At 44.6% G+C, this 11614-nt stretch overlaps 1 protein-coding gene across 1 annotated transcript in view; it reads right to left on the bottom strand.

Moving 5' to 3' along the window:
• Positions 1 to 9117: 9117 nt before the first annotated feature.
• HS6ST3 (heparan sulfate 6-O-sulfotransferase 3) overlaps positions 9118 to 11614 on the bottom strand; it is a 676187-nt gene continuing 673690 nt past the window's right edge. The window contains exon 2 of the mRNA XM_024123204.1: positions 9118 to 10358. Coding sequence (XP_023978972.1) covers positions 9650 to 10358 — 709 coding nt within the window. The 3' untranslated portion in view covers positions 9118 to 9649. The remainder of the gene's footprint in view (positions 10359 to 11614) is intronic.

The following is an 11614-nucleotide window of genomic DNA, read 5'->3' as shown; positions in this document are numbered from 1 at the left end:
AAAAAAAAAAATGTCATGAAGAACCTAGGGGCAAGACAGGAATAAAGACGCAGCCCTACTAGAAAATGGACTTGAGGACACGGGGAGGGGCAAGGGTAAGCTGTGACGAAGTGAGAGAGTGGCATGGACATATATACACTACCAGACTTAGGGTGGATAGCTAGTGGGAAGCAGCCGCATAGCACAGGGAGATCAGCTGGGTGGTTTGTGACCACCTAGAGGGGTGGGATAGGGAGGGTGGGAGGGAGGGAGACGCAAGAGGGAAGAGATATGGGAACATATGTATATGTATAACTGATTCACTTTGTTGTAAAGCAGAAACTAACACACCATTGTAAAGCAATTATAGCTGATTCACTTTGTTATAAAGCAGAAACTAACACACCATTGTAAAGCAATTATACTCCAATAAAGATGTTAAAAAAAAAACAAAGAAAATTAAGATGAAAAATTCAAGCATAAATGTAAGATTAATAGCTGAAAACAAAAATTAAAAAGTGGAAAGGTAAAGTAAAATATATAAAATACATGTGTAAGTGGGAAAGTAAAAATATTATTGAAGGGAATGTATACAAACAGGTTTTGGAAGAGATAAGCAAACAGAGGGAAAAGTCCCTCAGAATAGAAAAGGAGTGAAAGTTAATTGTGAAAATCTGGAGGCTCAAAATAGAAAATGTGATGAAGGGCCGAATAATGGAGAAGCAATAGAAGCACAAACTCAAAGGAGATTTCAACATTTAAAAGCAGACTCGTTTCTAGAAGCTTGACAGACTGAGCCAGCACAGATTCCTCTTACATCTACAAACAAGTAGAAACGTTGGACAAAATATGCCAAAATAACCTTCCAAAACATAGCTGAGCTCAAAAGATAGGAAGGGAAGTCTGCAGGTGGCAGAACAAAGAAGAAACACAGCAGAAGGCTGCGGAGGCTAAAACTCAGGGGTCCGTGGCAAGTCTAGTTCCCCGGAGAGCAGAGTCCATGGTAAGATGTGTGTCAAAAGCTGACTGAGGTCACACCTGTGGGGAGAAAGGGCCACAGGATGGGTTGGAAGCAGCCCGTGAACTGAGATGCTTTGCAGTGCTGTCCTCAGCTGAGCCTACAGGGCGCTTTGGAGCTGAGATGTCGCCAGTCAAAAGACCTGACCTTTAGCCCCACAGCAGAGTCATTCTATATGACCTGTTCCCAAAAGGTGGCATGACCTTGGGGGAGGGCAGGTCCTTGAGAGACTCAGCTGGGAGCTGTCAGCCTGCAGCCAGCACCCCCAGCATCTTGGGGAATGAGAGCTTCACTCCAGGGCCAGGAGGGTGGTATTGGAGACATGCATATAATTTTCTTTGATGCTATGGATAATTTTTATTTCTTTCTTTTATTAACCATTCATTTAGCTCCATCTATGTAATTCTGACAATCTTGAATAATTTTTCTTTCCGAGTTGTTGGGAAGATCCAATCAAGTGGCTCACTGTCCTCTCTCCAATGAGTGTACAATGACACTTAAATAGATGCTACTTATGTACAAATATATTCACTTCAGTGTTATTTACATTAGTGGAAGAATTGAAAATGAGCAGAATGCCCCCAAATATGGGAATGATAAAATTATATGCAGTGGGCTTCCCTGGTGGCGCAGTGGTTGGGAGTCCGGCTGCCGATGCAGGGGACACGGGTTCGTGCCCCGGTCCGGGAAGATCCCACGTGCCGCGGAGCGGCTGGGCCCGTGAGCCATGGCCGCTGAGCCTGCGCGTCCGGAGCCTGTGCTCCGCAACGAGAGAGGCCGCGACAGTGAGAGGCCCGCGTACCGCAAAAAAAAAAAAAAAAAAAAATTATATGCAGCTATTAAAATTATGTTTTCAAAGAATGGGTACTAAGATGTTAACCTATGTATTTACATTGCACAGATTGTATGATTCTCATTTTCTAAAACATTTGTTATTTTATTTTATTTATTATTTTTTTTTGCGTTACGCGGGCCTCTCACCGTTGTCGCCTCTCCCGCTGCGGAGCACAGGCTCCGGACGCGCAGGCTCAGCGGCCATGGCTCACGGGCCCAGCCGCTCCGCGGCATGTGGGATCTTCCCGGACCGGGGCACGAACCCGTGTCCCCTACATCGGCAGGCAGACTCTCAACCACTGCGCCACCAGGGAAGCCCCATTTGTTATTTTAAATGTTACTCTAATTGCTAATGCATAAAAAATAGGAAAGAAAATAGATCGAAATAATGTCAGAGTTTGGCTTATAATTTATGGACATTTCAATGCCTTGTATTTCCCAAATTATCTAAGATCATATATTACTTTATAATCATAAAAAACAAGTTGTTTATAAAGAAATAATTATGCTGAATTAGACTCCATTAATTTGCAAATATATATTTGATAGGAAAAGTGATCTCTGAGAGTGGAACAGTACTATATTGTGAGCAGATTTTCAATAATATTTTTGACATTTTTTTCAATCTTATTTTCAACACTATTTTCAAGGTGAATGAGAGAAAGAAGTAAATCTTGAGTGTTCCTCAGTCCTACTCTTAACTTGTGTGAGGATTTTCTTGGAAAAGTTCCCCAAATGTCTCCGTGTGTGTGTGTGTGTGTGTGTGTGTGTGTGTGTGTGTGTGTATTTAACTTCTGCTGTCTTTTGGAGCCTTTCCTAAGACGACTCCAATGGCATTAAAGTCAAGTTCCCTTTGCGTATGACTAGATAGAGGAACCTGGTCGAATGACATTTTTCTAAGGCTCCAAATCTCACTAACCCACAAGCAAGGAAGGAATCCGCAGTTCCCACTTTTATAGAACAAAAAGAAAATGATAAATTGTTTCATTCAAGGGATTTTTGAATGAACGAACTTCTCTCCTAGAAGTTAATTTTGTTTCTTTGCTTGATTACAGGAGCCAGTCATTAAAAAAATCTGCAAACCATACACACTGAAACTGTGGAGAGACCCATATTAGATTTCATTATTGCTTGTGTTTTCTTCCTCTCTGTCTCTCTCTCTCTCTGCCTTTCCTCCCTTCCTCTTTTCCCCGTTCTTTTACCTTGAATTCCAAACTCCTTTCCTCTAATTCCTGTTGTTCTCTTCCATCACTCTTTCTCAAATCTTTTCCTCCTCCTCATCTCCAGGTTGTTTTCTGCATTTCACAGTGAATTTCCTTGTGCCGGGTGGGCGGTGACCAGGGAGACTCGCTGAGAACCATGGTTTTAGAAGCTCATGTGTTTGAGAGCCTGTAAAATCCTCCCTGGCCTCAGAGATTTGAAATTGCTTCAATCTATATTTTCTCTGTCTCTTATGCTTTTAAAGTTTCACATCCAATACGCTTTTAAAGTTTCACATTTTTGTCCAAAGCATGGATTTTGAGAATTTGACAAAGCTGATCCCCTGTATGCAATTTCCATAAATCCCTTAAAGTATTTAACCAGCTCTTCTCCTTTTGTAAAAATGTCTAACAAAATCACAGGGGAAAACAGTTGTTCTCGACATCACAACAGTTTAATACGTTAGCTTATTCATTAAATTGTGCTTCACATCAATGGGAATCCTCAGTTCTACAAACTATCATTTTTAAACAGCAATAAAGGTAGATAATGTCACAATACAATCTCTGAGTACCCAAGTTCATACATACTATGGCACAGAAACAAAAAGAAATATCTCTTAGGAGAAATCATTTACTATCTATTGGATAACTATCTTTACATCTAAAATGGGGCACCAGATAAAAGTCCAGATGCTTCTTTCCAACATTTTTCATTTTGGATGTGTTAAATGAAAAATAATGCAAGCAAACCCCAGAAAGTACTTCTGGGGAGGGAGATGGGGAGAAGGAAGGAAAAGAAAAGGTGGCCACATGATAAAAAAAAAAAAAAGACAGGTTGGTGGAAGACGAATGTGACAATGACTAAATCATACACATTCTGCTCCCTCAGACAGTTTTCCCCAGCAAGAACTGAAGCTTCTCAGCACTGACATCTGGCCCTTTGATGAATTCCCACAGTGCAACAGAACGTGTAACCCACAGAGGTTCCACTTAACGTGCCAAAGGATGACAGTTGCAGTCTCGTCCATAAACGACTTAGAACACAGGCTCAAGAAACATCTGTGCTTCTGTGTTCTCAGATCCATAGTTGTGTTGGGTGACCTCGAGTCCTGGCTTGGAAGTTCAGGGGCTTTTGTCTTGCAGATGTTGCTGGTGTTCAAAGCGAGGCCAGTCCTCAGGAAATCTCCGCACCTCTCCAGGGTAGGTTGGTTCTGTGGATGTGTTGTGAAGATGGGTCCATGTGCATTCTGGCTACAAAACACACAGGTCTCAGAACCCGCCCACTTGCCCAGAAGGGCTAATTCAAAGTTTTAGGGAGTTCATTCAGATGCGTCCAGCTGAATGTGGTGAGGGAAAGCAGGCTTACGTCCAGTAGCGATGGAGGGAGGGGGTTAGAAGAAAAGCCGGAAGTGCTTTGGAGAAAGAACTGTTGCATGCTTCCCAGAGGTGGCACTATTGGGTAGAGTCGTCAGACTCAGCCAGCCCCAATGCCCACCTGCAGACTTTCAGCTGGAGCTCTGCTGACCAGTGGACGTATAGTAACTATGGACAAGAAAAACCTTAGAGACACAGCTGTGATCCGATCACAGTACTCTGCCTAAGTCTGACGCAGCTATCTCTTTGCTCCAAGTCCAGTTCAGCCCCTCAAACCATCCCAATGCTCTGGTCCTGTCTCACGAGCCTCATGCCTTTTCCTGCTCTTTTCAGTGGCCAAAAGAATCACAGTCCACACGGCTCCAGACTGCCCTCGACCTTGAGGATAGAAACTACATTAAGTTACTTTTCTGTGTTTCCATACTCCCTGGCACTGATTTAATTCCTCACCTTTCCACCTTTGAAAGACCTGCCCCCTTTTAGAAGCCCTACTTTTCTCCACAGTTACCCCTACTCCCAAACCCCACCTCTGCATGATCCCATCCTACAGGCACTGCTTCTCAGCTAGGGGTCAGGGATGGAGAGGAATCAGATGAAACCTCTGTGCGAAGATGTTCGCTCACGACAACTTAAAGCATTTCCTTTCCCCGGCAAGTGTGCAAAGGGACTCATTTAACACCAAATAAAGTCAAGAACCAAAACAGTGTGTTGCTGCTAAAATTCCACGGACCTGGGGAAGCAGTAGAGAAGAAGGGAGATTTTTTTGAGCAGGAGTTCTATTGACCTCCCATGAAGCTTCTCTATTCAGGCTGCTACTGATTCTAAATAGCTCTACACTGAGCTTCCCTAAGGAGTTCTGGGCACATTCCCTTAGGCTTCACCTTGAATAGTTTTTGGATTGGATGGGGTGGACCTGCAACTCGAGGTGTTGGAGCGGTCGTGCTTCGAGATCTCCCTGCAACACTGTCCACCTCTTGGACATTTCACTCCTAATAAGAGGGTCTCTCCCTGGAGGCGGGGGCTTGAGAGCCAACCCTACCCCCCTCCTTAGCACTTTCTAAGTCACTGCAGTTCCATGAGAAGGCAAGAGAAGATATAAATCAATAAAGATTTAGATTTCATATTCTTGCTGTTCTCGATCCCATTACTGATGAGCAGCATAAAGTAGTAGAAAATATGAAGTCAAAAGCCTGGGGCTCTGAGCACCTGCCTTGTTAAGAAGCTAGACTCTTTAGGAAATCGTTCAACGTCCCTGAATCCCCACATCAAACTACTGAATGGGATTAATGAATAGAGGTCCTATTTTACATGCAAGAATGTAGTAAAGATCAAATGAGACACTAGATGTAGAAATGTTTTGAAAAGCATTAAATTCTGTACAAAGTTACAAATTTCAATCTTAGTCTTTGCAAAATAGATGACATTGAAAAGCACTTGAGATATTTTTCAATTTCCTTTTGTGTCAGAGCCCGATAGTTTTGATCAGTGTTAATTTTCACATTGTTTTCCTTAATAATAGAACCCTTATATTTATCAAGGCACATCGCAACCAATAATGATGACATTTCCTGGCCTTCTTTGCAGCTAGATGTATCTAATGGCTAGGTTCCAGCCAATGAGATGTGACTGGAACTGATATGTACAACTTCTCTCCACTTCCTCTCGGCCAGACCAGTTTGCCTTTTAACTGAGCAAGCAATTGCTTCAGTCTTTTGAAGTCACTATTATTTTGAGTTTCTCTGTTAAAGCAGCCAAATAGGAATCCTACTTAATGGACCTGTATTTATTTTTTAATGATCTTTGCTCACCTCCTTGCTAGGTCTATCTGGTAGATCTTCTCCCCCATATTCATATGCTCTCTAGTCAGACTTTTGAAGAAGTCCTTATATTTCAAACCCTTGATCAAACCATTTCTGACAAAGTTACCTCCTTTAGAGGATAAGGGACAGATTTTTATAATTTTTAATAACATACGTGATAACCCTAACTGTTGCCTAACACTGAGTGCTAATGTTAGCAATTATTAGAAAGAGTATTCAAATAATTCTCAGGGCAGGTTTTCTCTATTTGTCAGAAGTAGGTTGCCAAAAAGTTAAAAGGAGACACAATATATAGTATGTATCTTAGTCCTTAATAATAATTTAGACACACACACACACACACACAGACATCTTATCCCAGTGCGGTTACCGGAGTTGCCATTGCCAGAGAAGGAAAGGAAGGTCTAGCTGGGAATGGTAGGAGTTGATAGGACACGGAACTGAGGGATTTTTTATTTATTTATTATTTTTTGCCTCTGCTTGGCTTTTAACACTAATGTATCTGGAATTGTTTTGGTTTGGGGCCTTAAGGCTGCTGGCTTCCCATGGATCCTTAGGCCCAGAGGCCTTCTGCTGACTGACACCCCTTCCCTTCCCTGAGCATCACTTGGCATGTAGGTGTGCAGCTGATTTTCAGAGGACAAACTGCGTCCCCACCTTTCATTTCTATCAACATAGGACCCCAGGGAGTGGATGAGTGTGCTGCTTTAGAATGAAATGATACGAGGGAGGAAGCTCGCGTCTGTCTTCTTAATTTGCTCAGCACTGGCCTCGGGCCAATACAAAGAGACGGTTTCTCCTCTGAACATCCTGATATCGGGTCTCCAGTGGAGCCCCATACATCACGCCTTCAGCAGCAAGGCCGAGGCAAGCCTTTTGATATAAATCCCGAGGTGCCTAAGGAACAGCGTGAAGTCAGCAGAGGCTGCCGCCAAGTCTCAGCTATGCGTGAATTCCCTGCCAAAAATGTAAAGTGAGTTTAAAGGAAACGATCTGAACGCTTTCTAACTTGTTTTGATTTTCCGCATGACAAAACACCGGATTGTTATTGTGCATGTGTGTACGCGTGCGTGTGTATTCGTGTGTCTGTTTCACAGCGGCAGTCAGAAAGATAATTTGCAGCCCTGCCATTCTAGGCAGCATTAGATCCTAGCATCGCGATGGGAAGACAGAGAAAAAGCTGCTCATGAATCCAGCTGCAGTCCTCCTTCCCCCACCACCTTAGGAACAAATCATCAGGAAGGGAAACGCTAATATTTTGTGAGCCTAATCCCTACCAACTAACAAGTGATAGTTACTCGGCCCCTTTAACTCACCCCATCTATGGCTCAAGAAGTACAATTGCCTATAACGTCATCAGTGTCTCAGCTCCTTGATGGGTCAGTGATTTGGGAGGGGCTGGACTCACCCAAGGCAACATGGCTCTGGCTCCCTGCTGGCTTGGTGCTGTCACACCCACGTGGGTTAGAGACAAACCCTTCTGGGCAATAACAGGTGGCTTCTAGCATGATTGGCAGGAAGCTTTTATCCCATATGGAAAACATGATGGAGAAAAGAAGAGCTTGCCCTTTGCAGTCAGCCAGACCTAGCTCACAGCGCTTGAGGAAGCTATTTATTGTCTGTGGTCTCACTTTCCTCACCTAATTGGGACGAATACGATCTACCTTCTTGTGACTAGATCTGAGGTCTACAAAGGGTCTCCCAAAGTTTCTGGCACCAGGGAGGCCCCAGCGATGCCTTTTCCCCCATGACAGATGAAGCCAAGGGTAGTGTAAGAAGCATCTAAGCCTCTTCTCCAGATCTCTCTTTGATGGAGACGCTGGGTTCCCCTCTCTGCAGGCGAGCACCCCACGAACGCTTGTGAGTTGATTAACTCTCAACCCCAGAGTGAGTATTCTGGAGGCTGAGACGAGGCTTATGTAAAGCTGGCTTAAACATCAAACATGTTAGGTATCAATGAAATAGCCTTTTCAATCTGATTTAGGGGTTTCACTCATTTTGCCTTCAGCTCCTTGAAGGGACTGATCAGATCAACCTGTTGTGAAACTTTCCGCTCAGTCTGATCTCCTACTAAATGCTAGGCAAGGATTTTCTATTCCCTCCGCCGCAGGTCTCCCCTTATTACTCAAAAATCTTGTGTTATTGTAGTTGCGATTGGGAAAAGGTAAGAATAAGAAGCACTTAGCAACGCAGCACATTTTTCGGTCCTGTTGTAGCCACACTCTCACAACAGATAGAGATCACGGGAGGAGAAAGTGTCATCAGGCCAGAGAGATTCGAGATATCGGGAGGTAGACTCTTTCTAAACTCCTGGGATAACCACTCCACTGTGTCCCCTGTCTCATGGCCTCAATCAGTTATTTTTGAATTTAGTGACCTTGACTATAGTTTGTATACATGCTAGCTGAGTTCCTATTCTTCAGGCCAGATTCTTTTTAAACGTCTTTTCCTCTGTGACAGCAGTGTTTCAAACTTGGTGGTCCTGTACCAAAGAAGATGACTGCTCCACAGAGGTAAAACTCTGAAAGAGTCCTTAAAAAACTAAGGCTCTGTAGCCAGATTGGAAATGCTAGACATGTAGTTATCCTCCTGCTTTCCCCGCCCCCCCCTTAATTTATCATTCATTCCTTAGGCTGAAAATAAAAATTGGTAAATGGTGATCTCCGTAGGCATTCGTTAATAAGCACGTTTTCTCCCGAATGCCCCTACCAATGTTCATTTCTCTGAGGCATGCCTGTCCTGAATCTACTGGCCTTTCCTTAAAAGATGGGGAAGGAAGCATGGCTCAGGGCAAAGATGCAGGGGATGTGAGTCTCCAGTGATGGTCAGGAGCAGGGTAATCTTGTTGAAAAACAACCGTAACAACAAAACATGTTTACACTACTCATGATTTAACCCACATTCAAATAGAGTTCAAAGATGACAGCCAAGAGCCAAGAGAGAGTTGGCGTTAAACCTCATCTAAAGGCTGAAAAAGCCTTCTCTTCCTCTCTCTTTAAACAGCAGTATTTCCATTAAAGAGGCAGTACGGACAGATCAGTTTCAGCAGAACATCCAAGCCATAATTTGGCTTTCCATGTGTGCCTTGGTGGGTTCCAGTTGCCCAAACTATGACCTATGCCGCCACACACACACAAAAAGATCCCAAGGACTCTTTCCTTTTCGGTGCTTCTCCCCTTGACCTTCTAAAGTGGTCTATTATCGGATGCATCATTCCTACCTTACTGAATATCACAGATTGAAAAATGTCAGGAGAAAAAGAACAAGACAGATCACCTCCAGCTGGATAAGGGTGAAGACAGAGAGGAAGCAGGGGCCCCCGTCAAGCCACCTACGTCCTCAGCATGGTCCCACACTCTCCAAGGTAGGGCGGTGCCCCGCTCATCCTCCCCCTCCCGTGGAGAGGAGGGGAGGGCAGGGGGTCACCATCTCACCACCTGGCTGTTGTAGTCCTCCGTGACTGCCCCCTCTGGGTTCCCGTCCTGTCGGGGCCACCGGTGGGCCCTGTGCCCCCGCTGCAGCCTCCGCTCCTCGCGCCTCTTTTGCCGGTCCCTCTGGTGCTCCAGCTGCTTGGTGCGGTGGTAGCGCTGCTGGAAGAGATCCTTGGCGTACGCGTACAGCTGCACGTCCAAGAAGTTGAGCTCCTCGATGCGCTGGCGGGCGCCCTCGTTGATCTCCACGTTGGAAGCCCGCGTGACGTTGAACTGCGTGAAGGGGGAGATGAACCTGAGGTTGAATGTCCTCTCAAAGAGAAATTGAGTCTTCCGCTGGAACTCCGTGAGCCCGAAGAAAGCCATGTTCTTCAGGTTGCTCTTGGCGCTCTGCAGCAGGATGGCGTTCCTCTCGCTCTCGTTCATGAACGTCAAGTTGTAGCAGCCCACCAGGCTGAGGTCGGCCAGCATGCGCACCTGGCGGTTGTTAGCCAGGTTGTAGGTGCAATCCATGAATTCCCGTAGGCTGACCCCAGACCAGTCGTCCCCGGGGTAGCAGGTAGGCAGCTCATCGGGGGTGGGGCTCCTCCCATCGCACACGTGGAGGGAGGTTTTCCACGTGGCCCCCCTCTGGACGTGTTTCCACTCGCTCAGGTACCGGGACACCGGATCCCGCAACATGGTGATGTAATAGAAATTCCTGGAAGAGATTAGACGAAGAGCGTCAGTCCGCCGTCACTGTAACCCTGGGACCCCGCGCCTCTGCAGCGTCTGTATCAGCATTGACTCAATGGGTTTTTCTGCCAGATGGTCACGTGAGAATATCTGCCTGGATTTGCACCTGTCGGGCCATGTTCCCCTATGTGCGTGTTTCTGTAATACAAACACGCATGAATCGGTTTTCAGTACTATTTGCTGGGTTTTTTCTTTCTGCTCCAGGGTGGGGAGGGGCGGGGTTGGGGGAATCGATCAGCAATAATTCATTCAGCAATCATTCACTGTTCAATCACTACCAGCAATAACAATACCTTACATTAAGAGAACACGCCATGTTTATTGAACGTTATCACCCATCGGATATTTTATCTGACCCTTAAAAGGAACTTTTGTAGTAGACACGGGGGACTGTTTGATAGGGAAACAGTGCAAGGGGCTTAGAATGATTTACCCAAAGTCATGTGACTGGAAAGAGCAAAGCTGGAAGCCAAGTCTCCTCAATCTTTCCTGTTCACAGGGTTAAGAGGCGGGCGGGGTAGGGGAAGGATGTGTTGTGTGTGGAGGCTGATATTTACTGAGCACTTACTGTGTGCTAGAAACTGGGCTAGGTACTTTATGGATACTGGCACAGATAACCTTCAACATAACTTTGTAAAATGGGTTCTATCGTGACTTTTTAAAAAAAAAGCTGAGAACACAGAGACTGAGAAAGGTGAAAAATACAGCCCAAGATCCTAGAGCCAATTAATACTTGATGCAATAAAATTTAGGCCTATTTGATTTCAAAGCTTCTGTGCTTTCCTGGGCACCATATTGATATTCTAAAAACAAAAATGTAACTAATATTTATTGAATGCCTATTAATTGTCAGGTGTTGTGGTTATTATAATCACAGGTCTCATCTCATCTAATGGCATCTATTGGAACATTGAGAAGAGATACATTTTATAAATGGCTAGCTTCAGAATGATCAGGTAAAGATCAGGGCACCACTGGCTCAAAAGGGCAAGAGAGGTGTGAAGAGGCCAGAAGAGATTTGGAAAAGTCGACAGAAAAAGACACAGCAGTATACATGTGTTAGCCTACGGTATTTGTTTTTCTCTTTCTGACTTGCTTCACTCTGTATGACAGACTCTAGGTCCATCCACCTCACTACAAATAACTCAATTTCGTTTCTTTTTATGGCTGAGTAATATTCTGTTGTATATATGTGCCACATCTTCTTTATCCATTCATCTG

Source organism: Physeter macrocephalus, chromosome 13 (genome assembly GCF_002837175.3).
Source record: "Physeter macrocephalus isolate SW-GA chromosome 13, ASM283717v5, whole genome shotgun sequence".
NCBI lineage: Eukaryota > Metazoa > Chordata > Mammalia > Artiodactyla > Physeteridae > Physeter > Physeter macrocephalus.
This window is presented reverse-complemented; position numbering and strand designations above follow the sequence as displayed.